Source organism: Triturus cristatus, chromosome 10 (assembly GCF_964204655.1).
Source record: "Triturus cristatus chromosome 10, aTriCri1.1, whole genome shotgun sequence".
NCBI lineage: Eukaryota > Metazoa > Chordata > Amphibia > Caudata > Salamandridae > Triturus > Triturus cristatus.
The window spans coordinates 1,163,289,038-1,163,316,966 of NC_140593.1; the positions used below are offsets into that span (position 1 = coordinate 1,163,289,038).

General features: G+C 41.4%; 1 protein-coding gene across 2 annotated transcripts; it reads left to right on the top strand.

The window, feature by feature from the left end:
- Window positions 1-256: 256 nt before the first annotated feature.
- Window positions 257-26,303, top strand: LOC146796839 (metalloproteinase inhibitor 1-like). 2 transcript variants are annotated; one of them, XM_085630245.1, is made up of 6 exons: window positions 257-352; window positions 4,023-4,185; window positions 10,031-10,104; window positions 16,766-16,880; window positions 24,761-24,888; window positions 25,636-26,303. In XM_085630245.1, the coding sequence occupies exons 2-6, from the start codon at window positions 4,059-4,061 to the stop codon at window positions 25,780-25,782; spliced, it is 591 nt and encodes a 196-aa protein (XP_085486371.1). In that variant the 5' UTR covers window positions 257-352; window positions 4,023-4,058; the 3' UTR covers window positions 25,783-26,303. The 2 variants fall into 2 exon arrangements, with proteins under 2 accessions (XP_085486371.1, XP_085486370.1); XM_085630244.1 differs by having other exon boundaries at window positions 257-341.
- Window positions 26,304-27,929: the final 1,626 nt, after the last annotated feature.

Consider the following 27,929-nt stretch of genomic DNA (forward strand, 5'->3'; position numbering starts at 1 on the left):
GAGACACAAGACTTTTATGATGAGATGCCATTGAGAAATGTTCATTTCATTAGGCCCAGGAAGGCCCTTAGGAGTGGGCTGTTCACACCAACAATCCTCCCTGTTCTCTTGTAAACGTTTCCCCATGTGCACCTGTCTGATGCTCCTTCCAAGCAGCCTCTCATCTTCAAACACGTCATGCCAAGTTATCTGTCAATCAAAGGTCTGGTGCTATAAGTAGGGCACCGACTCAAATACATTCAAAGGTGTGCCAAGACTGTGACTGGCACCTATTGCAGCGCCGAGCAGGAGTATTGGAACATCGTTTGAAGACTCAGAAGAGAGAGCTGCCAATAGTACAGGTTTGTACAGGGTGAGCAATTTAAATGCCAAAAGGAAGTCTGTACTTTTAAAACGGGCTGCTATTTTTGGTGAAAAATCAGTTTTGCTACATATTTTTTTCTCGAGAATTTGAATCGCACGCTGGAGGTAGGGATTGTGGAGGGTTATTACAAACTTGGGAAAAACAATATTTTTTTTGTTTCTTGAGTCTGGTATTGGCACCATTTCACCAAACCTGAATGGTGTTATTGCCAGTCTAGATTTGATTGGCAGGTGTGTCCAACTTAAGTTTAGGAGATGACCTCATGCTAAATTTACAAAATACACACCCTCTAGGGAACTCGTTTCCCTTTATGTTCACTTTAGGGAAGATTAAAGGAATTAGTGAAAAGCTGGTATGTATGTCTGTCCCTCCGAGACCAGTGTTGGACACTGCTGGTTTAGTGGCACTTTGGACTGGAAGTGACAGAAAGCCCGACATTCTGATCTAAGATGAGAATCTGGAATCCGCAAAACTTGTTTCAGATTAGGAGTTTGAAAGGAAAGTTGGTTAAACTACTAACTGTTTCCCCCATAACAATTCTTCCAGGTTTTGCCTGGAGGAATTTTCACACAGCACAGAAGAGGTACAGATTTATACTTTGCAGGTCAGAGTTCAGTGCTAAATTTGTAAAAATAATAAGTGCCAGGGTCCTCTTCAGGAGGCCACTGCAGCTTAGTCCATACAATACAATAACACTTCAGGCCCCCAAATCTATAAGAATGACTTTGGGGGGAAACTATTCGTCTTATTAAATATATATCTATATGTATATATATATATATATATATAAAGTTCCACAAAGCTCCCAAAGCAAGGCTCACTCTCAATTCGGCGTTGTCGGGTCAGGGAAAGTTCCTCAAATGCCTGCGTCCGCAGTTTCCTGACGCGTTTCGGGCATCCGCCCTTAATCATAGGTGTACTGCTTGCTGCAAAGAAAACCAACAAAGGACTAATCAGCGTTCTCCCTTTTAATAGACTGATGACAATCAGGTGAGTAACCTCATAAAGCATTCTGGGGCTGGAAGTCCAAAAATAACACCACCGTGGGCTGCTGGCCTCTTTGCTGCACAATGTCATTTAAATTATATTCAAGCAAGTCAAGACACTTTTCCCCTGTTCAGCCACTCGCCAGTTAGATCCGCTCGCGTTGTCTCACAAGGGACTGCAGCGAAACAGCTGAATATGCGGCGATGCGCCTCCCGGCCGGGACGGCCAGACATATAAAGTTCCACAAAGCTCCCAAAGCAAGGCTCACTCTCAATTCGGCGTTGTCGGGTCAGGGAAAGTTCCTCAAATGCCTGCGTCCGCAGTTTCCTGACGCGTTTCGGGCATCCGCCCTTAATCATAGGTGTACTGCTTGCTGCAAAGAAAACCAACAAAGGACTAATCAGCGTTCTACCTTTTAATAGACTGATGACAATCAGGTGAGTAACATCATAAAGCATTCTGGGGCGGGACGGCTGAACAGGGGAAAAGTGTCTTGACAACGCCGAATTGAGAGTGAGCCTTGCTTTGGGAGCTTTGTGGAACTTTATATGTCCGGCCGTCCCGGCCGGGAGGCGCACCGCCGCATATTCAGCGGTTCCGCTGCGGTCCCTTGTGAGACAACGCGAGCGGATCTAACTGGCGAGTGGCTAAACAGGGGAAAAGTGTCTTGACTTGCTTGAATATAATTTAAATGACATTGTGCAGCAAAGAGGCCAGGAGCCCACGGTGGTGTTATTTTTGGACTTCCTTTCATATTTACTACTAAATAGTAAACTTACATGTGTGATCTCCCTATAGTAAAGATAGAAGAGAAGGAGATTTCCATCCAGAGGTTTGTGAATTGCACTTTTTAGTAAGTGAGTAGAACTGCGGTTTTGCTACGTTATAGCTACAGCATGCAGTTTATGCTTTCCCTCCTGGTTTTGATGCCTAGGTCCGGTCGTGGGCCAAAGCCTATTACAAAAGGAGTTTTTCATTTCTCATAATTGAATTTTAGTAAGAGTTGATTTGTTTTTCAAAGAGGTTCATAGACATTCAAAGTTGATACACCGATGTACTGAAGGAAAAAAGGGCTTGTACATGTTTTTGTCCTTCGTAGATACCAAATTGCTTTTGTCTCATTTAACAATTATTGGATTTTGTTTATTTTATTCAATCCATTTTCTGCCAAAAAGTTCTCCTTTGTTTTTGAAGAGGTGTGCAACATTTTTTCTAAAAACTTATATGGGACATTGTGATACTTTGACGGTGATCCTCATATAAGGAAAAAATTCAGCCAAGTACTGGATCCGTGAGTACAAGGGTGCTCACACGTACCAGGGCGAATTGTGCTCAACTGTGACAAGTGATGCTGACAGTTGCCACAAAATCGGAGTTTACACATTATGGATAGTCCCAAACATATGACAATCACATTCCCACCTTTGACACATCCAAATATTTTCTCCTAAATTTGCTCTAAATCCATATTCAGGGAGAGGATGAGGGAAGACCCAACAATTGTGAGGGTGTAAAAGAAGGGTATATGAATGTGGAAGATGTTTCCCAGTGACCAAAACATGTTTAGTAGTAAAAATGCACTTTATGTTGCATTTACCCATGTGTATACGTACACTTATTACAATTTCACACGTGCCTCTATCTACACAAGGTGAGTCCTGAGTCACAGTTCACAGCAAGTTTTAAAACAGGCAACGTCGCCCCTAGTTCACATCTCAGGCATAGAAATAACACAGTTGCACACCCTGTTTTTCATATGCTATGTTTGATGCATCTGCATTGTTCTTTGTGTATCTAGTCTTATTGGAATTGCCAAGACTTTGTTGGATTTGACCTTAGCTAGTAGCAATCAGGACATTGTTTGGCTACTTCCTGATTGTAAAGGCAGGGCAAGGGAGTTAGTACATGGCAATGCAGAAATCATTGACCCATAGCCCGTTTCCTTCTCCTTTTCAACCCCCAACAATGAATCTTTTAGGTACATGCCTGTAATACAAAGCACCATGTAATGTGTATCACTCAAAGATAGATCACCATTACATGCTATTGCATGCTTGTCTTTGTCCCAGATTAACTCACTGCCCTTTCCTTGCAGCTCTGCTGACTGACAAAGGGGTACCTCTACATACAATAAGCTGCTTGAAGGAATACTTGAATTAATCCGAGCGACTAGCGATTGCTTGGGCTGCATTCCAGATAAAGCAACTCCAGACAGAGAACTACCGTATGCAAATCAGTCTTAGTCTTGCTCCAATGGGAATAGTCAAGTCAGAACTTCTAGTCCCACTCACCTCAGGACGGGAACACACGCAACCACAGACCACAAGGATAGGGGTCATCAGGGCTAGAGGGATGGAACAGTCAGTGAGGCAGATTGGAGGCTTCTCAGAGTTACATGTGCTTGGCAATCCGTTGGAAAATTGCATTGCAAATGTGAGTTTTGATGCCTTTCTCCAAAGTAAGTGCACATGGGTGCCTACAAGGTTCATCAACTCTTTTCCATAGTGACAGATTGTGGTTGGTGTGGTATGCCTCTGTTGACATATAGTACAGTAATTCACTATCTGGGTCTCTGTTTCTGTGAAATCCGCAGTGCCCTCGATGACTAGTTGAACCAAAAAAATCACTTCAAAAGTGAGAAATGAATTAATGTTTTTCTTCCACCTGGCAGGCTTGATACAGCAGACCAAATCAATTGGTAACCAACATGGAGTTTAGGACGTGGAAGTTATTTACACCTATCATGCTCCTGCTTCTGGTGGCATCTCCACCATCAAGAGCCTGTGATTGCATGTATGCCCATCTTCAGTCACACTTCTGCAATTCAGACGTAGGTGAGTGCCTCATAAAGTGTTTTCATAGCCACCAGTTGAACTAACAAAGAAAGGTCTCCTATTGAACCCTAAGAGGGAATGTTTGACTCCCCAGTGTGATGTTTGTTATTGTTAAGCTTTCTTCCAAACCTGCTCCACAATAGGCCCATGATATCACTGATAAGATCAACCCATTGCTGCTGGAAAATGTATCTTTATCCTTACCAATGGTTGGGGGTTGATTTGTGAGTAGTGAGCACATCATTCTGACTCAGCAGGTCAGCTTATTATGTGTTTGTCCACCATCTTGGCAATATGTACCAACATCTCTCCCTCGCAACATGTAGCCACAAGAGATATAGGTTTTCAGTGATACTGCCTGAATGTTAGAGAAACTCTATTGGGATGAAGCCTTCAGCTTACTCCTCATTCACATGTATATGAATCCTGCTCAAACACAATCACACACTGCAAACATCCGAACATAAGTCAATTTTCAGTCTAGCATGAGGTAGAAAATTAAATATGCTACTAAATCGGTGATGCTATTACTATTTCATAATATACTCCACAAAGGTTTAATTTATATTAATTCACGGAATTTTCAGGTGGCACTGGTACACCAGAATTTTGAGATACCGGACAATTTGAAAGATTTAGAAGACATATGGATGCCTTACAAGGGCTTATATGATTACTCGAAATTCCATATATCCCGAAAGACTACTCAATACTGTGCAATTGATCTTTAGGCCTGTAGACAAACAAGGTCTATACCTTGGAGGATGGACTGACTGCCCAGTGTGGCAACAAATGCCCACCTCTGCTAGCCCTGGGAGGAACCACCTACCACATTCAGAAGTCCATACCAGCTTGGCTGGCATTCTTTTGCTAAAAGAGGCTCTGTTGAAGGCAACATAAATACATTTGAGAAAAATGAGTTGCTAGTTAGCAACTATTTCCTACATATGGCTAGATGTTTGCCTCCAAAGTGTGTGTGTTTCCTTGCAAAACAAGCACTCTATGCCTGTAGGTGGTGTTGATGATTTATTTTACTTTTATGGCTGTTATTAGTAGGGGTATGTATGCACCTACCACTAGTAATAAGGCCATCCAACACACTATAAGGTCCAGTCAAGGTCTCAATACATTAGCCCCTGGCTCAACCCTTGGTAGTTGGCTGCGAGCAGGCAGGCTTAAACTTAGGAGGGAGGTGTGTAAATTATTTAAAAAACAATACATTAAAAAAGGAAGATACAACACAGTAAAAATCCCAAACAAATTTAGGATATATTTGTATTTTTAAAATGGCAGCAAAGTGACAAAAATCCAATGTAGGGAACCAGAGATATGCATTTGATAAGAATTCACACTTTCTAGTGCTCAAAAACATATAGCGTGAACTTGGGACATCTGGTCGAGCTTGACCGGGACAGAGCCAAAGTTTGAGGCTGACTGTGATGGAGCCCTGGTCGGATACACTATGCAGGAACCCCCTGTCAAAATGTTACCTTTGCACTTTGAAACCTTTCTGGAGGCTTTTCGCTTGTCATCAAGCAAGGCTCCTCTTCAGGCCTGGTTTCAAGTTGACAATGGCTTGGCTCAGCGTGAGGCCTTGGTGAAATCCTGGAAGTCTTTCAGCAATATGGACCTGAAATCCAGGCTGAGCTGCGGTTCGACTTCAGCAGCCTAACTCTCGTCGACGAGCCAGTCACCTTATGGAGCTTTTTCCAAAAGTTGTTCCAAACTTCTCCAAACTTCTGGAACTTCTTCCTGAAGTTCCTCTTGACAGTTTGAAGTCTCCAAAACACAATTCCAAAGGTCTAGAAGCTCTGACATGGTCCTTGGGAGTTTGGGGCTACAAATACCGCACTGCCCCTGGCCAAATCCTCAAAAGTCCTCTGGATGCTCTCCAGGCTGAGGACGTCTTGGAGGAGACGGTGCAGGGAAGCTCTGTTAATGTTTTGCCTTCAGGAATTCAACTCCTTAATTCTTTACTAAGCAAGGCAAAGTCCTAAGGGCTGCAGTTCCCAGTGTGCAGCAGGAGCAGTCCTTCAGAGTGCAATCCTGTTGGGTGCAGACCAGGGTTCCAGCAAGGCTGTCCTTCTTCTCCTTGTAGTTTTAAGCAGCAGATTTGAGTTGCTATGCAGCTCTCTCATTCAATGATCTGTGGTAAGAAGCAGGGGGGCACCCCTGTCCAGTGAGGTCTAGGGTGCCACTCAAAAGCATGGTAGCTTCCTCCAAAGTGCGGCATTTTTTTGCCTCACAAAGGACTGCACTTTAAAATTCAAGATGTAGAATTTCTCTCCTTTGGATTAAGACCTGGCTAAACCAACCTACTGGTGTGGCTCATTTCCATTAATATTCCCCCTCCTGACCTCCTGCAGATACCATTCCTGGGGCTTACATCTGGCTGGGGGGCTGCAGGAAGGGAGGGTAGACCTGTTTGGCACTCCTTACTGTCCTGCTATCTTTGAAGCCCAGTTTGATTCACCCAGTCCCATTCCTGGCCTGTTCTCTGAAGTTGTGGAGCTCACCCCATCAGATTGCCTCTGTCTCTATGCTGGCCACTTATCACCTCATCAAAGCAGTTTGGCTAAGCGTCTTAAGGCTGGCCAATCAGGAGAGGGTGCTAGAAGGCTGGATTTTGGCTCACAGAAAAGAAAGTTCTATAACTTATTTTATGCATAAGTTATGAAAAATTAAACAGTGGCAAGTTTTTGGCTTTATCATTACCAATCATTTAAGTCCTTGAAATCATATTTTAGCTAACTCCATAGTGACACTGTATCACAGTATTCCCATGTTAGCCTATGGAGCTAACTGCCCCAATGGGGAAAAACAAAATGTGTGTTTTTTTCCCTCACAAAGGCATATAAAACATCTTTTCTAATGTCCCTGTTCATAAGTACATGGTACCCTATCCCTGGGGTACCTAGGGGAGACCTTAGCGGTGATTTATATTTAAAAATAAGGTAGATTACCACTTTGGAAATACCTTTAATTCCAAAGTCCAATTTCCACATAATTTACTTTTAAAGACAGCCTGCAAAGCAGAACCGCCTTTAAAAATGACAGCCGGCAACACAGCAGTGCACATTTCAGTGCAGGAAATCTACTGGGCCTCTGTACCTCACTACCCTACTATATACTATGGACTTCCCTTTACCCTTTGCCTTATTATATACTAGGCACTTACAGGGGTCTGTCATGACCAATTGTAATTATGCCTAAGTACCATATACCTTTTTGATGATGGCACTGGCCCTGGGCCTAGTTAGTAGAGCCCAGGGAACAGCCAGAGTCAGTTACCACCAGTATCAGTCAAACAAAATGGGGGTGAACAGGGCAAAAATAAATGAATTTCTCACAAATACCCATTCTGGATTGGGTAGGCCTGCTGGCTCTCCAAAACTAGCGTCACTGTGGCGGCTACCTGCTAAATATTTTCAGAAAGGCATACCAGCATAGGATTCACCAACAGAAGCCAAGAAGCAAAGTGGTTCCCCAGGCATTAAATGATGTGGTGGAACCACAGTATTAGCAGATTAGACAGCTACTAATTTTGTAGATGTCTCACATTAGCCTCATTGGCCAACTCCTACATGAGGCCCAAACTATGCTCTTTCAGTGAAGAAGAAGGTGCCCAGACCAAACCGTCATCTAATTCCTGCAACTTGAAGGGTTCAAAAATGGACCTCAAGGACGGGATCCATGCCAGACTTTCGATTTTCAATGCAACAACTCACAATCTAGATAATTCCCCTTCACATTAATTATATGTGATTATATCCAATGTGGCTATCCTGAACATCTTGCTGAGATCTTGCCCTTGTGGATCAAACATGGGTATTCTCTGTTTGAAAGAACTGGACCCTATTTCCTGCTCAATGCTGTACATATAATGCATAACTTGTGAGGTTTATGATGGTTGGTTTGCAGTCATTTTTTAGTTTGATTATTAAATTCAACACATTAAAATAAATATGCATGCTCAGACAATATTGTGTTGTGCAAATAGTTACATGAAAACAAAAGTTTAGTTGAAAACACTTCTCTCGCAGTAGCTTTAACTTGACCATCAGAGCATTTAGCAATTTACATTCAAAGATGTCATTCGTAAGAGGCAATGACACGGATCTAAGGGGGTTTTTAACCAGTGCAAATAAATGATACCAATACTGCATATGTAGTCTCCTATTCATTAGGATCTTGAATTTAATCAGAATAGTTCAAGAACAGAATAAACATCATGTAGCTTGAAACACCTTTGGCACTCACCTTACTTTGAATCGAATACATGCAACAATTTCCACATTCTGCAGAAACCGAGCAAAATATGATACCTTCATGCATAATTTGAATGAGAAATATAAGGACTTTCTTCATTCCTAAAACACCCAACGGGGATAATTGATTACTCTTTCTACTGAATCAAATGTATACTTCTCAATCGTAGATATCAGTAATATGCTGTGATCAAGTTTTGAGAACCCTACCTGAAACCCTACCTAGTTACCAGGAATAATTGCTGTTTAACTACATTAGCCGGTATAAAGATTGATGTCATTATTATGCAGCTCTACTCATTTAAATTGTTACCTTCTTTAACAAATAGAAGCTATGAATTTATTCTCAAATCAGTAACCTTAAACTCTGTAGCTCCTAAAACAATATTAGGAGATGGCAGTCTAGCCCTGCCTTGTTAATTTCTTTTATTAATGTGTTGGCAAATTTATTTAAATGGAGGAAGAATTGAGAACTTGCCTTGTATTATGGACTCTCTCTTAGTGAATCGTCAAAACATTTAGAATCATTTTGTGGACCAAATTGCAATCACCAAATCCTAAAGACATGCCCGCATCATGATCCTTATGTTCTCAAGATGTATAAATATAATTTTCCTATATAAGTTTTTATGTTTATCTGAATTTGCTGGATATCTGTAATAATTATTAAAATCCAAGGTACTGGATGTTATATTTACTGTGGTAATTCAGTTGGATCTTAGTAGCCTTTAAAATCAATATAAAGATCAGTTGTACTCATCTTCTCCTACTCAAAACATTTCTATTGAGAACCACTTACACAATACATCCATAAGTATTATGGCTCTACCAAGAGTCAATCATATGCCAACTGTGGTGAAACCAGGTTGTACAAAAAGGTCAGATGAACATCAGTATGAGGTTCAAAATCCAGAGCGATCAATAGGTAATAATTATAAAACTCTTAATTAACAATAACTACTAATCCGTGCAACAAATTAGGAATGCACTCAAGTGGTAGTAGTCTTTCTTAAAATCAAATTCAGCTAATATCAAATATAGTAATTGATTCACTGTCTCATCGTTAATAATGAATCCCAGTAACTACAGGGTTCATGAAGAGATATAAAAATTGATTTGCATTTTTTTCTTTAATTTAGAATACAGATTGCTGTCTATTTGAGGTAACCCAAAGTATCTGCAGTGTACTTCTGAGAATTAACCTATGTACACACCATTGTAAAAAACAAATATAGCTCATTGATATACAGCCAAACGTCATTAGCACTTGCTCAGTCCATCTGTATATTATAAGCATAATATCAGTGTTTTTTTCTTTACTAAAATGTATTTTAACAATGGCTGCTTGGAAAAGGAAACAATATAGATGTGACATGAATAAATATTAACAATGGCGGCTTGGGAAAGGAAGGCATATAAGTGTGACATGGATACATCACTGCCAAGGTCATCCTGTGTGTATGTTGGACAGATAAAAGCCTCCTGCATTAATAGAATGATTGAAAGGTTCTATTATGGGTAAAGATGTACTCTGGAGAAGATTTTGTTGCTGATGTAATTTTTTTTACACCCCACAGTAATAAAAGCTGTTTTTCTAAGGGAAGCTGAAAGAAATAACACCGTTAAGGGGTACGAAGTTGAGATAAAGGAGGTAAATATGTCATCAGGAGTTTTTATGTTCCAAGTAAAGTGAATCTGAATAGTTTGTTGGCAGTGGCGCCTTATCGGAGGAGCGTCAACCCACTAAGCAGTGTAATAAAAGATAAAATGATATTAACTCAATATTCTTATCATTTTATTGAACAGGAGAGGGGAGGAGTGGTTTTCACTCCCTATGTGCGCATAGACGTTTTGCCTCCCGTCTGGGGCCGGCCAAATATTCATGCGCACATAGCATGTTCTCCACCCAGGCTGCATTACAGCCTGGGTGAAGAACATGCCCAGGCCCCCGGGCCCCAAGTACCTGTCCGAGTGCCGAACCACGGTGCGCCGACCAATCACAACTCTGCATTGCAGTGTTGTGATTGGCTATGGGGAGCCTGGGTGCTTCCTGAGTCCTTTCTGCTCTACCTGGAGGAAAGAGCGGAGAGACACGATGAGGAGGACAGGAGGTAAGTTTTATTTCATTTTTTTTACCCCCAATCAGTGCCAGACGCTACTGCTTGTTAGTATGGTTCGATTTGAAACTTACCAAATGTGAGAATTAAGGTTGCATCTCAGACCATGCCTCTATTATTTATGGTTGAGGATGCCAGCGTACAGACACCAAAATAGAATGCAGAAGACATGACACAGTACTGTGACCAGTAAGAGATGTAGTGGTGCAGAATGTGACATGTCAGAAGTAGATAGGAAATGGCAGTGCCTTGTAAGCCCTAAGTAAATAGCTAATTGTGGCAAGTGATTTGCATATGCCTTCATTACATAAGCAGCTGACTGTTGCCCTGATGGAGGTTGAAGTCACAATCCCAGAAACAGCCACTGGTTGTCAAATTACTAATGGCCAACTTGTGGTCCGTGGTCTTTGCCCCTGGATCTACAACTTAGGGGCATATTTACAAGGCGGCGATAGGAAATTATCGCCGCTTTTGCAGCCGTTTTTGGCCGAAAAGTGGCGATAATTTTATCGCCAAATTAGCAAGGTCACGCTAACACGTGAAACCTTGCATTAGCGCCCAAATTCTAAACACCCAGCTTTGCATCTCTAATGAGATGCAAAGTGGGCGTTCCTGACCTGACATGACAGGAGAAATGTCGCTAAGCGACATTTCTCCTATCATCAATACCCACGATATGAAGCATAGCGGCAGGAAAAGTAGTGATAACCCCTGTTATCGCTACTTTCCTTACGCCTGCTTCAGGACTGACTTAGCCATGATATCCTATGGAAGGTGGATATCATGGCTAAGTTTGTGAGGACCTATCAGCAAGCTATCGCCACATTTCGTGAGATTATCGCTGGGTTTCCAGTGATAATCTCACGTTAGGCAGTTAGCGCTAAGGTTTTTATCGCTTTTGAGATAAGCGTTGCTAATAGCACGCTATCTTAGTGATAAAAATCCACGCTAGCTGGCGATAATAATCCTAGTGCTAAGTGCGCTTAGCGATGCCCCTTAGTTTTTTCCATAATGCTCTTCTTAGGCCATGGAAGTCCCTTCAAATACTTCCTGAATAAAACTGAGTGTGCAAAAACTCAGCTCTGAGCAATATGTGGCGTGTTTTAAAATGAGGTTGATAAAAAAGCTTATGTTCTGCTGAGTGAAGCCATAAGAATAGAAACATCTACGAGCCTAAAGTGCAATTTGGACAAGGATGCATGGGGCAGATTTATCAAAATGTCGTACAAAGCAGCAACACAACTGACTGCACTGCATGACAGGGAGAGAGCAGGATTTCACCATATCTGCTAAGATATCACACATTACTGCTCTCACCTTGCACTGGTCACTGACTGCTGCCTAGTGCCAACACAGGCACCCTTTTGCCATGGTGCAAGGGTGCCTGTATTACAGGTAGGATTGTTTTGGGGCAGGAAATCAGTGTGTTCCTCTCTCTATGTGTGGTGCAGGATGCAGCACATGTACAAGGAGGAAATAACGAGGACAAATTGAGATATTTCCCATCATTAGGCCTCTTTTGGGAAGGAGTACCATTTTGAGGCAATCACAGGTTTATTACCCTTAGTAAATCTTGTATTGTATCAAAATCCATGGGTGGATGCATGGGAACGCCAGTGCTCCAGCCATGGAAGGCCTTCCAACGCAGAGTAATACAAGGCAGTGATTTATACTACCTTGTGTTACTCTGGATTAACTAAGCCATGCAGAGCCACTCAAGAATGCTTTGCAAAGCTTAGTGAATCTCACTTAAGCCGTTGTGTTTTCCGGAGTCACCTTCCATGATGCAAGGGCAATGCAAGGGCTTGGTAAATCTGGCCCCCAGTGTCTTGGTATGTGAAAAGGGAAGTGCTGCAAATGACATGCAACAGTAGGACAGTCAAAAGCACCAACTGGCAGAGGACTACTGACAAGATGCTTGCAAAATGTTATTGTGTGAATCCTGAAGAAATTCATGTGCAATGGGGATTCAATGGTGAAAGAGTGAATTCAGCAAAGTGGGGAAGCCTACAGTCTTCTTATCAGGTGTGAAATTGCATTCAGACTGCAGCTAGGCTCCTTGTAGTAAATAGTGTTGGGGTTTTTTGAGCAGTCGCTGTAGTAATGAACATCAGCTAGTATTGTAAATCCTTGTATGACAGTGCTTAGAGAAATGAGATGGACGTTTTAGGGCAGTTGGCGATGAGGTCCATGAACTAATAATCTCTGTGTAATTAAACACCCAAAATATACTGACTTCTGGTTTATAAGTGCAGTTGACTTATTTCACTTTAAATTGCCTTAACATTCCTAGCCTCACACTTAAATTAATTCCTAGTGTCTCACTTCCATTTGGACTATTTTCATTCATATACTTTTTCTATGATTTATCTAATTTGCCACCTAAATATGTAACAGTTTATTGGTCAAAACATAAAAACATGTTGGGCTAAACATAGATTTACAACCAAATTTACCTTTCGTATGCCAGCTGTAAAAATGGGATTGTTGGTTGACTTGGGTATGAGCCCTGGCCAAGCAGCAACCACAATCCTTGTCAGGGTGAAGGACAAGCAAACCCTAAATTAACCTGTGCTCAACCCTCGTGTGGCTTGCCGCAGAGCAGTCAGGTTTATCTTAGAGGCAGTGTGCATAGTATTTGTGAAACTCGTCAAACAGTAATAGAATGAAAACACACCACAAAAGAGTGTACCACACCAGATAAGAAAAACAGAGTCATTGTTAATAAGTAAAACGACCAAAACAACAAAAAACCAGTCAGTAGAGCCAGAGATTTTCAATTTTAAAGATTTTTGTGAAAATGGTGACAAAAAGCATCAAATGTGGATTACCTGGTGGATCAAGACCGGGACAAAGTCACAATTTCAGTTTAACCACGATCGAGCACAGGCTGGCTACAAGGACCCAGTTAGGCCTGCTGAATGGAGTACCTCAAATTACAGAGCATTGTGAGGATTTTCTTTGAAGAAGGTTTCCCCTTGAAGTTCCCAGGCATCCTGCCTTCCCTGGCTAATTGCAGATGGTATGCAGCCATTTGTGTGGAGGTAGAACACAGCATATTCACCTGTAAGTGGGGCTGGCCCAGCTCCTCCCACCCAGTCTGCCAGTGATGGACCATCCAAGCACACCTAAGCACCCTATTGTGTGTGGCTGTCGAGGAGAAATACACACAGCCCTGCTGTCAGTTATACCAAGGCGTATGACCCAGGAACAGTTTACAGGTACAGGCCAACATTCTAAAAGTAGAATTTTAAAAATTGCAGTTTAAAATTAGAGTCTCCCATAAGTTAGGGTTATTCATTACAATTCCAAAGACATCAAACATGAACTGGTTGTCTGTTCCAGTTTGGAAATTACACCTTATTAAATGTAATAAGATAACTCCAATGTTCCAGTGTTATCCTATAAGAGATGTAGGTCTTGCAGTAGTGAAAAACAAATGTAGGAGTTTTTCACTACCTAGACATGAACAGCTTAACGGTACATGTCCAACTTTTTAAATACACTGCACCTGCCCTGTGGGCTGTCCAGGGCCTACTCTAGTGGTGGCTTACATGTATTAGAATGGAATATTTGGGCCTGACAAAAGGTTTCTTTTTTCTATGCCAAAATGGCAGTTTAAAAATGCACATGCGGGCTGCAATGGCAGGCCTGAGACATGTTTGAAGTGCTACTTATGTGGGAGGCACAATCAGTGCTACAGGCCCACTAGTAGCATTTAATTTATGGCCCTGGGCACAGGTAGTTCCACTTTACTGAAAAGTTGCAAGCAAATTAAATGTGCCAATTACGTAAAAGCCAGTCTTATCATGATTTAAGGAGACAGCACATGCACTTTAGCAGCACTGGTTAGCAGTGGTAAAGTATGCAGGAACCTAAGGGCACCAAAAACAAGAACAGCCAAAAATGGAGTATGGAGGCAGAAGGTTTGGGAGAAGACCACCCTAAATCTGACAGGTCTAACATCAGCCATGAATCTACAAAGGGATTCCTGGCAGGCTTAAACATATTTATGAGTATGGAGAAATATGCACTTAGAAATTCCATGGAATGGGTGCTAAGGGGGTGTTCCAAGGAGTGGTTTGCCTTGGAAGTTTGGAAGCTCCCACAAACATGAATGTTGTTAGACATCACAATACTGCACTCCAACTCCTTGCACTGTGAGCATGCTGCACCCTTAGAAAATCTGCATTTTAATGGTGCACCCAGAAGTATGGTGGATTAAGGATGGAGTTAACCTGAAATCATGAGGCAATGTGTCCCAGTGACAAGGTTTCGAAACACCATTTGAAAACACAGTCAATAAATAAAGGACTGACTCTCAAAGAGAATTCTAGAGAGAAGTTTAGGAAAAACCATGAATGTTTATGACAATATTCAATGGTACAATACAGAAATATTAAAATGCAGCTGCAGCAATAGTCTCAATGAATGCATAACATCATTGCAATATAGGCTCTCAGTAAATATGAGTACTGCAGAATAATAGGCAAAATCATTACTATACCAATCCTGAAGTGTGCTGCAAAATAAGTAAGGAGTTGGGCAGCACCCTGAATAGAGACCAAATAGATCTGCCATACCACTAAATTCATGGGTGTATAGAGTGATTTTCTCCATCAGAAAGCTTTGAAACTGTGAAGTCATCTTGGTATGAGCAAAGAAATACATTATCAACAAATCATTTTACGGTCTTCAGAATCATCTTATAACCCTGTTACATTAGCACCTGCTCACTACAAGAATATTGATTTGGCCCTTCTGACATAATATCGTTTGGCGGTGTCAGAACAAACTAATTACATAAACAACAGTGGACCATTGTGAATGAATGGACTACTGCATTCAAGCTGAAGGTCCTTGAAATTGTTACTGGAAGCTTCCTCTAACAGGACCTCATCAAGAACATTCAGAAATAAATACATTCACATCTTGCTGCACATAGTGTCAGGTAGGAATATAAACAGAGAATAACTATGATACAACATCCATTTTGGACAAGATGGACTCGAGGCCTAACTGAGACCTAGATAGTCTATGCCAGAAAAGCACACTTTAACATGTCTTAGCAAATTTGTTTACATTTTAATCGCTTAATGCTAGTATACACATTTGAAATGAAGTGTAGCTTATGGGCTACATACACTCTTATTAATGCTCATTTTTATTTAAATGCCCAAAAACTCCAATGACTTCATTGAAATGGTTGGAGATGTACTCCAGTCAAAAGCTGGAGTAACTTGCCTCCTAGGGTTGGGAGAAAAACAGATCACCACCACATATGTTTGGGCTAAGGGCTGTGCTTTCTCATTGGGGAAAATGGAGTGCAAATGTTCTGGGGGCTCCATTCTCACAGTCAAATGCTCTGGGCTGTAGAGAACAGTACACAGGGGGAATAGGGTCCCGTGCACTGTACGGCATGAAATTCCCAGTAGCACACCGAGAAACCTGAGTCTGGCAAAGCTTTCCAGGAAAACTATTGGAAGTAATGGGGCAAATCCAAAAGTAGAAAATCTGCCCTCACACAGAGTTGTGAATCTACAGGTGCATATTTACCGCTTTTTATGAATTGGGCACCTAATGTTGTGAAGCCCACCAATTATAACAAAATGGTCAAAACTCTGTTGAAAATGTATATCTGTTGCTCATTTTTTTTATTTTAGATGAATTATCCATCCCACTGAGCATGGGGATCCAAAATGTTCTGCCCAAAGTAAATAAATTCACAGAAACATACCAACACTTTCGCTGAATAATCTTTGATGTGTTTTGACCTCTACATTTGCTACTTTGTTAAGGTCTTCATCAGATCTTCAATCTACTCATCACAGTCTGTCTCATAGATTCTTGTTTCCAAAGATATGAGGTTCCTCGGTTGCTGTCACCAGGTTTCACTGTGTAAATCCCTGAGAGTTGTACTATATTCTCTTGCTCTTGTGCATTTTCTGTGTAATCCATTCCACCCGAATCCTTGTCGGTCCCAGTGCTTCTGACATCTGAATTCCACCATCTGGCATTTTCTCTTCCTGCTTCTTCATTATGGGAATTATTTGTTTCTTCATTAAATACATATTACCAACAATAATAAAAGACAAAGGTGACAGGCATATTCTGTTGTTGTGTGGTTGTGCACCATTGAATGTCAGAAGCTAAACACATAAAAAATTGCTTTTTTTAATTCATGTTGTCTTCCAGGTTTTTAAAGGTGGTGAATGGCTTTCGGGAATTATCTTCATTAACAGTTTAGATGGAACATCCTGTGAAATTAACATTGACCCAACCAATTTCAACAAGGATTACTTGATAACAGGTTGGCCCTTCATTTATATATTTCAGTCATATATTGTAAATTTTCTGTTGTGAATGAACGAGCATTCAATATTTTCAGCAATTGTTTCACAAAAACATTTGATAAATGTAAAATTAATTGCACATCTATACTCCTAAAATTAAGTATAAAACTCCAAGAGAAACTGGAATTATATATATATTGCCTAAAAAAAGTAGCAATCCAGAACCCATTTTTCTTTCACTTGATCATGACCAACCAAGGCCAACAGACGTTCAAATTTAGCACCTGTGTTTTAAGGATTGGTCTAATTGGCAGCACGCAACATAAATATTGCCTTATGTCGAGCACACAGTACCTTTTTAATCCAATCAGGAATTTCCTTCCCCCACCATCTTCAATATAAGTTTCCCCAGATTCCCCAGTAACTGCCCCAATATTGGTTATTTTATTTGTTGCCTGATTCATGTGACAAAAACAGTCCAGTGCATCTTGGAAAAGAAGGCCACAAAAAATGGTTCCTGACTGAATAATCTGGGTTCTTCAATATTACAAATATTTCTGTGCCATAAACGAGAGAACTTAAGGGAAGAATCTAGCATAAGGTGTCTGTCTTATGCAATGAATAGTCTTGTGAAAGGGGCTTACATTTCTCTCAGATTTCTTTATTTAAACATGTCCGTATTGGCATTTACAGCGAAGACCATGGGCATGCATACAAGAGCAATAGGTCATACAACACTCATCAATTATGCCATAACACGTTACAACTTTGATACATTCCCAGTTCTAAAATTGGTATAAGAATAGCAGCTGGACACCATGCAAAGCTATGTAATCATGTAAGAAGAATAAGTCCCAACAGCAGTAAATGTGTGCCTTAAAATTATTCCTGGTAGGGTGTGAATGATATGCATTAAAATGATTCAACAGTATCTAATACATTACCTTGCTTAATCATATGTCGATATACCCAACTGCTCCAATGTATATCCCTTGGAGTTGTAGTGGAGGTCTCAGAATAGTGCACAATACCACTGACATATTAAATAATCTAAAGACAAACTGTGTAAAAGAAACAACTACTAAGAAACAGTGCTGTCCAAGGGGTCTGAATTTCAAAGCAATTTGTTAGAATCTACTCCAGCGGGAGCAGTACTGTGACTCTCAATTATATGCGCTTTGGTGAGGTGGTGGGATGCGCGGCGGGAGGGGAATATCTAATTTAATGAGTCTCTCTTTCAAATAGCTTTTATAGTGTAAGTCAAGAACCTCAGGGGGTTCTCCAGTTTGGTCAACGTGCTGCATCCAATTTGTGGTGGCTCTAGTAGCATCATACCCTCTGCCATGCCAGGATCTCAACACCTCTGCCCAGAGATCAGTCAACGGGCGACGGCGTACACCACGGGAATCGTCCTTGATCAGGACACTCTCTTTAGCTTTAGCCCATGTTTTAACATCTCGTACCCAGTGGGACCTGTCACAGCCATCCATTTTATTGCTACTTATAGCCATGCTAGGACCAATGCAAGGTCCACAAACCTGGAACCAATTTTTAGAGCTTTGGGTCTAGGTAACAAACCCAAAAGGCAATCTTCCGCTGTACAGGTGAGCGAGCTACCTAGTGCTCCATTGATTGTGTTCACTAATGTATTCCGAAAGCCCTACAACCTTGCGCATCCCCATGACATATGTACGAAACCCTCGTGAATCTCCCAGCACCTAAGAAAAGGCCATTCAATGCCTCCATACATAAGTTGCAGTATATACAAAGTCAGATACGTTATATGCAAATAATTGAATTGGATGAGTTTAAATTTAATATTTTGAGAAACACACCTTGGGTGAGGTTACCACATCTGTCAGTTCTTTGCCTAATAAAGTTCCCCATCACTCTCGCGTTCAGACTGATAGCTTTGTAACCATCACCAGCTGCACACTATAGAGCCATTCTACTAGATGGCGTGCCACACCCAGGGTCACCAATGCCTGGAAAATGCTGTGGGTCTCAGGTTCTTGTCTGTCCCCAGGCCATGGTTCCCCAAATGTGCTCTCCAGGCATGGTAGTTCAAAAACTGGCCAGGGGTAGATCATATTGGGACAGGAAAACATCCAATGTGATAAGTTCTCCCTGTTGAAAGCAATCACTCACTGTGCTAATGCCAGTCATCCTCCAGTCTGAGAAGTGACATCTCATAAATGGGAAGAGAGTATCTCAATGTGGCAGCCATATTTAAGGTAGTCCCGGAGCATAGAGAGGGGCCCTAGACGTGCACCCCAAGCACCTTCACTAGAACTTCAGCACCACTTGCAACAGGGCTCCTGGTACCGGTATGACCACTTTTGGACTAAGGAGCTTCATTAGTAACAGTCCCTGGTTGTCAACCAAGCCAATTGGACCAAGTATCTCAAGATCACTACAATCATGCCAACCATTGAAGCTGTGCGGGCAAGTAACATAACTCAAAATTAGCGGTATCAAACCCACCGTCCTCGGGAGCTCTCTTCAGCACCACAAAGGAAACTCTATTATGTCCTCCATCCCAGTTGAGTTCTCAGAGTGGGGAGCCTAAACTCCTGAACCAAGTGTGGGGTATCACGACAGGGAGATTCTCAAAGAAATATAAAAGTCTGGGTAGCATAATCATCTTGGATAAGGCGATACGAGCCATCACTGGCAATCGTAGTGAACACCAGAATTGTCCATAGGCCTTCAGTGATCTTGTCACTGGCCCTAATTTGCCTTCCTGAGTATGATATACCTATACACCCAGATATCTAAAGAACTGGGGAGATCAAGATAGTCCTGTTGGTAGTGCAGCTGGTTGTTGCCTCCCTGGTATCACAGGGAAGAGGTGAGCCTTTACTTTGTTTATTTGGAGGCCCACCAGTATTGAAAACTCCTCAAATAACGCTGGTGCATGTGTCACTCCCAGGTGGCCAACATTGCGGTATAATAATAGGTTGTCTGTATATAAGGATATGATATGCTCCTTGCCCTCCAAGAACAATCCATAACCTGCACCCTTTTGCCAAAAGAGTGCCTCTAGTGGTTCAATGGCCAAAGCAAATAAAAGGGGGTTAGTGGGCATCCCTGTCTAGTACCACGGTGGATGTCATATGAAGCAGAAATTACACCATCTGTCCGGACCCTCGATGTGGGGTGAGTGTATAAAAGATGCACCCAACAAGGCCACCCTTCTCCTAGTCCCATCCATTTCATAACTGCATACAAGAAATCCCATCTTACTGAGTCAAAGACCTTCTCTAGGTCAACTGACATTACCAACGCATTTGGATAGAGGCCTATCTCACCATGGTGAGGGATATGATAGAGTCGGCGAAGGTTTTTGGAGGTGGACCTAGTCGGTATAAATCCATTATGATCATCATGGATTCGTACGGGCATCAGTGGGAGCAATCTTGTAGCAAGTATGTTACTGGAACCGTCAAATCTAAATTCAGCATAGACAGAGGACAAAACTCAGATGGGCTTGCGGCCGATGATTTTTACTTTGGGTAGGAGACCACCAGTGCATCCCTGGATGAGGCTGGCAGTGACCCTGCTAACAGTGAGTCCACATACAGCCTTCATCCTATGGGCCAGGGCAGGTGCAAATGAAGCATAATATTCTGCTGGCTACTCATCTGGGCCTGGAGTTTTCTCAACTGCTATCTCTTTGATGGCAAATCAGATTTCCTGTATCGTCACCAGCCCCCCAGTTCCTCCCTCATGGTTGGGTCTAGGATTCGCAGTGGTAGGGGCACCAGGAACACCTTCAGGTTCTCCTATAGAATTGCATCAGGGCGCTTGTAGAGAGTTTTGTAATTGGTCCAGAATGCTGAATTATTCCCTAGCCCCAGACACAAGGTAAAGATATGGAGGTCATCCGCTGAAAGAGATAAGCACCTGGAAAACATTTTTGCAGTCACAAATGGGGGATTCACAGAAATGGCCTGTTTGATTGGCCCACAAAAAGGCATTTTGATATTTATCATAGCCAGACTGCAATTTGGTATCATGTTACTGAATCACAATTTGGGTTTCAACTAAATACCAAATCAATATTCGGACCAGCTGCATTAATGTTTTATGACTGAATTTCGTGACGCTGTTTTGCATAATTGTAGAAGCCGCAAAGTATTTATTGTTTTTAATTATGTGTATATTGATCTAAACATGCAATGTTTTTTATTCTTTGTTATGCTCTTTTATGGATATTTTTATATCCGAATAAAGATTAATTAAAAATAATAATAATAGTGACTGAATTTCGGTCACAAAACATGAACATTTAGGGCCAAATGTACACATTTGTGGTAAAAAAAGGTCTGATTCGCAAAATCAGCCTGTTGCCAACACAAAAATGCATTTTGTATGTATGAATTCCAAATTGCGATTCAGTAACACTTTACCGAATTGCAATTTAGAATTGTGAATACACACCGATTTGGTATTTGAAAGCAGCGTGTTTAGGGTGTCTCTGCTAACTACCAAATCGTGGTGGTATGTATTAATGTTTTGTGACCAAATCACGGTCACAAAACATTAATTTTTTACTCACAAAAAGGTAGTGGTAGCCATTCACAAATATTGCTTTATTAAACCGCAATCACAAACTTGGTGGTCTGCTAACCCCATCAGGCCACCATCCCTGTGATGGGTGTGATTCCTAATTACCATACAGAGAGAAAAGCAATTAGAAAATTGCTGTTCTTAATGTGCATTCATTTGCTTGCTTTTTAATAAGGCAAGCTATTTTTAAAGTGCAGCCTGATTTCCTTGAAGGAGAACAGGATGTGTCCCAAAAAAAACCCTGACACTTTGAAGTTTCATTTTGTAAGAGTAGGCAGTGGTCTGTGGGACCACTGCCAGCTCTTGAAAAAAAATATTTTTTACATTTGTGAATGGTTAGCACTACTTTTTAGTAGTCAGTAAAACATTAATTTTTTGCAACAGTAATGAAAATTGTTCCTAACTCTTGTGTAGGAAGGTTTCAATTCTATTAAGGAAGCGGAGGCGAGGATTATGCTTAAACTCTTTTTGCTTTATTAAATAGCAGCCTTTTAAATAAACATTTCTTTAAGCTTCAACATAAAGCGATGAAAAAACTAACAGTCCCAGGAGTCTCTTGGAATGACATCACAACGTAACCAATGAAAGTCCAACAGTAGTTTCCATTCATGGCCAAGCAGGTTCCACATGAGGGTGTAATAGTCCTCTCTCTGTTCTGATCCCCCTCTATCTTCGCAGAAGTCATGCCATAGTGATTTTCTCATTGGTCCAACTTGGAACTATCAGAACCTAAGAATATAAGAGGCGAATCAGGGATGCTCTGTGTACAGGGCATGTCATACAAACAATAAGGTACAGAATAACATTAATGTGACTTGTCCATTTAGGCCCATAAAATCCATTCTCAATGCTTTACTTACGTCTTAGGGCGGGTCTTCATTGGATAAGAATGACTTCTCACCGGGTGGGATAATCCTCGCCTGCGCGTCCTTAATGGAATTGAAACTTGAAGTGAGGAATATGGTGGTTCAAAGCTTGATTACTACCAAATGAGCCATATCCAGCACCGGCTTGAAGTAAAACCTCTTAAAAGTGAAGTTTGCCGAACCAATCCACGGCATTTATAATGTCCTCTAACCTTGCCCCCAAGGAAAAGGCTTTAGATGCCATTGCTCCCCTGGTAGAATGGGCTCCAAACATGGTGAAGTCGATGCCTGCCTCCTGCATGACCCACCTAAACCATCTTGCAATTGTGGGTGAGGAGACCGCCAAATGCAGTTTCTTTAGTACAATTAGAAGCTGTCTCTCACCCGGAGGGCGGTATTCTTCCGACATTAGTTCATATTCCTTGAGACACTGGACTACGCAGAGTTTTGTGGAGTCAGGGAAGGCTGGGTATTCTATAACCCTCTTGGGGCAGAATGCTCTAATAGAGTCCGTAGGAGGCTCTACTGGACATTAATGGCCCACTCACTTGTTAAAGACTCTCGCTTGGCTGGGCCTTTAGCTCTGGAGTGGGCCTTTAACGGCTGGTAGAGCCTGATACATGGGGCCCTTAGGCTGTATAAGAAAAAAGTTTACCTGTTGGAAACTGATGAGTTAGTTATTTTCGTAGGAGTCTAAATGGATACATTTACTGTTGATTTGGGGAGAAAATCCTTAGCGATAAAGAAACTGTTAACGGTTTTGTAATCACTGGTGCCATTATTTTTGGGCCATATGGACATTTCTGGTGCTTCATTTAAGCCTGGTCAGCCTTTCAACGCAATAATAATAATAATCTCATTGAATTACTGTTTAGAAACTTGGCTACCATGAATGATTTATATATATAAAAAAGCATTTTGTAAAACCCCTTTTTCTCAGCTCCTGCTTGATGGATCACCCTGACATTTTCAGGACAGCAGCTGGAGAGATTGCCACAATAGTTTTAAAAATGTTGCAAAGATTTGTCAAATGACACCAAAGTTATTGTCAAAACAAAAAACACTCTTCCAATGGAAACTAGGTCCTAACTATAACTACCTCCTGGCGACTGCCAGTAGTTAACATACTATGATAAAGTATTTGGAAAGTGTTAGGCCTAATGTTTAACATCCAGGTGTGCCTTCTCTAAGCTGTTCTCTAAGGTGTTCTAATGTACAGATAATGAAGTCTGCTTGGTGCATTTAGATCTAATAATAATGCAGAGAAATGAAAACGTTAAACTCCAGAGGTTGTGCTGGTGTGCAGTGTACAAGCAAATGGAAGTATAATTAATCATGTTGTAAGCATTGGCAAGATTTAACCTACAAAGAAATCACACTAATTTAAAAAAATTCAAATTGCATATGCTACGCATTTCACACAAAATACTGACATGTTTGAGTAACTAGCAGGGAGAGGGTTGGAGCACACCGGCTGGTCAGGGTTACTAGGGCCTGTGCCTCTGCTACATAGGGCATACATCCTTTTAAAAATAAAAAAAAGGATAATACAGTAGTGAGGGGGATAGGACACAAAGGGACACCTTAGCTCCCTCCTACTCTGATGCACCAATGACACGCACCCTGCTATCTGCAGTCTTGGTTTCATTAGTGTGAGGGCTGTGACACGTCATCCAAGAAGCTGAGGGAGCACCACTTTCACTCGGGTAAACTGCAGAGTCACTCTTTCTTCCTTTGTTTCTCAGTGACTCTCTCTCTACTCATCTATGGATCAGTCCCTCTTTTCTGTCTTCCTTTCTAGTTTGCCCCGCCTTTTCTACTACTTGCTGGGTCTTGTCGCTCTCTCTCTAGTACTCTCTCCCCCTGTATCTCTCGGCCTCTCTATTACCTTCCCCTTTCTCCCTATGACTCCCTACTTGTCTTTATTCACATTTTCACTTCCTGTGTCTTCTTTTGCACGGCCATGCTATCACTAGGCTTTAGACTTTCTCTATCCCTAATCTATCAACCAGAGCAGCGAGATGATCCTTGACTGCAGTTTCTGACATTCAGAATGTCGTTTCCAGATTATTTTGCTCATAAAGACAACGGGTCAATAATTCAATCAAAAGCAGGATTGATGTCTTTTCTAATAAAATGGGCATCTCCGGGTTTTGACTAGTTGCTTTGGTTGCCCAGGCACTGAGGATATTTCCATAATAATTGTTGATCAGAAGACCACACAGTCTTCTAAAATATAGGTAGTCTGCAACTGTAAAGTGCAAAGGTCAAGTTATCCACGTGTATGTCAGAACTCCATTATGCCCATAGAGTTTGTAGAAGTCCAGGACTAACAAATGAAAAAGAGCCTACTGGAAACACGGGAGTGTGTTCAGATTACTCTAATCACACATTGAATAAAGAACTAATTTCATGACACATAGTAACAATAGCTTTTTCAACTTTTCACTCATTTCCAGGATTTGGTTCCAGCGCCACAGGCTACCTGGAAGTGTCTGGATGCGGCATAATCAGGCTCTGGAATGAACTGACTCCCAGGCAGGCCCTGGGCATCCAGAAGGCCTACAAAGATGGATGCAGCTGTGAAGTGAGTGTTCAAGATCTGTTGGTCCCATCAAGTCTAAGGTCTTAAATGAGAGAAAAAAGTCACATAGTTTAAAAGGGAGCTGGATAACTACACTGTCATAGAGTTTCCCTCCACTGTCACTTCTGACCACACTGTTGTTGGATGTTTAGGTCTCTTCTCTTTTTCGCTCACCTGTAAAGCGTTCTGATACCCTCATGGGTCTTGTTCGGGCTATATAAAAGTTTTGAAATAAACAGACAGACAGACAGATAATGTAATCCTTCTACTCACTTTTCTATGTGGATATGTGTTGGTACACAAGGGCTTATGTGCCTTCAAGGCAGTAATTTTACTATAGGTATGTGCAGTGGAAATAAGTACATCCTATTTCCATTCGTCTTCCGTAGCAGATTGTGGATGCGGGTGGCTGCATTTCTGTATGTGATAAAGAAATACTGCCATTCCATATAAGTTTATCAAGCCTTTGGGTGGGAAAAATATGAATAGGAGTTAGTGAAAGTAACAAAGTTAAATAATGAGAATAAAAATGTGTAGTTAAATTGTTAGAAGCAGGGGTGTAGAACCATCATCAAAAGATTAAGATATACCAAAAACACCTCTCTGATTCTTCTTAAAAAATAGATCATAATTGATTTTTTAAATATTCATTACACCAAATTGCAAATATAAATCAGGACATAATCATTGTTGATGTTTTTTTGAAGCAACACAGTAAACATCTCCCATTTTGTTCTTATCCTGTATCAGATCATCTCCAACCTTCAAAAGCCCTGTGACTCCAAGTGCCAGCAGTGCAAGCTTGATTGGCATGAAGAAGGCGACAGCCAGAACCAGGCAGAGAACCAGGCCTGCATTCTGCAGGGTGGCACCTGCAGCTGGCAGACAATTCAATAGTGGCAGGTTTTCAAAAAAGAATGTCACTTGTGAGGAGCCCAAAGAGGACTAGAATCCCTTCCAGTGCTAGTCAAAAGCCTCCCTTAAACAGATGTACATTGCAGGAGGAGGAACACTTCCCTTGTAGGCACTAAGCCATATGGCCAGGTATGAGTTGGCAAATACTGACAAATATTGCATTTTTACTAATGGGGTGGCTTAGTTCATCAGCACTGGTAGTCATGAATGTATTAGTTTAACTTTATTTTGCATGATTCAAAAAAACCTTTGCAATTTGTTTACATTATAAGTATTGGCAAAGGGAGGAAAAAAAGAAAAAAAACTTGAACTTTATATACTATTTCCCTCTATGCAAATGTTAAAGAATTGCTACATTCATTCAATAAAATCAATCAACAAGAAAGTGTTTGTTTTTTCCGCTTATGATGGAAAAAGGGCGTTTCCTTTTCCCCATGTTTGCCCATATGGAGCACGAATGTCTTCTTGCTAGCGCCCATTAAATGGAATGCTGGTGTGACTTTAAAAACAATAAAAACCTTTGAAAAGTTACTTGTGCATGGATTTATTTCCATTGTCTATCTTATAAAACCTTTGTTGATTTTCCTGCTTTTCCTGTTCACAGGGTGTTGAAACAATGGTTCGAGTGCATTTATCTAAAAATGATACAGTGTGCATCCACTATGTATTATTGTAGTGCCCTGGATTTACCTATTTAGTAATCAGTAACCTGCCTGCCAGCAAGTCCAAATGCTGCTCTGTTGTGTTATGTCAAGGCGGTACTCTCTAGCAGATGAGTTTCCATGGCTTGTCAATTTGGGCCAGATGTATGAATTTAATGATCCTTGCTCGGCTCCTGTAATCTTCTGCTGGCTTTTTATGTATGCCCCCTCCTTTCCACTGTTTGCTTCTGTAGACCAAATTCTAAGCAAATTTGGGCATGAGACACGTAGGTCAGGAGATGGAGGATTGCTCTATAAGTGTTGGTGATAATTTTATCCGAGGAGATAGTATCTCTCCCTCGCATTGGTTCGCTTCTATCTGTTAGTATTGGTTGTAACTTCATGACTTATAGTAGAGGGTCTAGATTTAAATCTGGTAGGGCTTTCTTTAGAGGCCTCATTGCTAGTGAAGTTTTAGTGCCTTTCAGGTGCAGGGCCTCCAACTGAGGTTGTACTAACCTCTGCTGTCCAGGAAGACTCCTAGATATTTATATTCAGTGGCTGGTTCTAGGTAATGCCATCCATATACCAATTCAGCTTTTTCTTCCTCAAATAATGTACTGCCATAGTTTTTGTTTTGCTTAGGTTAGTGCATAATGCTTTGGCTTGTGGTGTCCAGGAGGTGCTGCAAACCAATTGGCATTCCACTTATTAAGACCAGGCCATCTGTGTATAGATTGTTGGAAAAGGGGCATTTTTCCTAGTTTCAGGCAATGTGATATACTTTTGACCAACTCCCAGGGGAGGTCTGCCTTGAAGAGATTAAAGAGCAAGGGTGCTAAGACACACCCTTGTTTTAGCCCGTTGGAGGTGTTAATTTGGTAAGAGAGGTGTGTCCCGGCTCCCAGTTTGATTTTAACCCGTGTGTCCGTATGTAGTAAAATCAGCTGGTTTAGGAGGGCTGTTGGTACCCCCCATTTTTCCAGCTTCTGCCATAATAAAGCATGATCTACATGATCAAATGTTGCACTGTAATCTATAAAACATAGGAATAGCTGTTGCTTTGCCTCTTTGGCTGTGTCAATCAGCAGTGCCAGAGCCATGATGTTAGTGGTGGTTCCCATTTGTCTGCAGAAACCAGTCTGGTTTATGGGGATGATGGATTTAGATGGGCCCAAATTGTTAGTTCTTCCAGGATCACTCCCGCGTAGTACTTAAATTCAATGTCGATTAAGGCGTCAAGTCGATAATTATTTGCATTGGTCTTAACTCCCTGCTTATAGATGAGACTGATCGGGGATCCCTTCCATGATTCCGGGATAGTTTGTGTTTCCAGTACCTCATTAAAGACTGCCACCAGGGCTTTGCTCCAATACTCTGAAATATGTTTGTACAGCATTGGTGGTATTCCTTAGGGGCCCGGAGCACCTTCCAGCCTTCCTTTGGCTATTTGTGTCTTGATTTGTGCGCTGTTTTTCTGTGACATTC

Coding starts and splice junctions, on each gene's coding strand:
- LOC146796839 (XM_085630245.1), top strand. CDS start 4,059: ATGGAGTTTAGGACGTGGAAGTTATTTACACCTATCATGCTCCTGCTT. Junction 4,186..10,030: donor CTTCTGCAATTCAGACGTAG/GTGAGTGCCTCA, acceptor TACACCCCACAG/TAATAAAAGCTGTTTTTCTA. Junction 16,881..24,760: donor CAAGGATTACTTGATAACAG/GTTGGCCCTTCA, acceptor ACTCATTTCCAG/GATTTGGTTCCAGCGCCACA.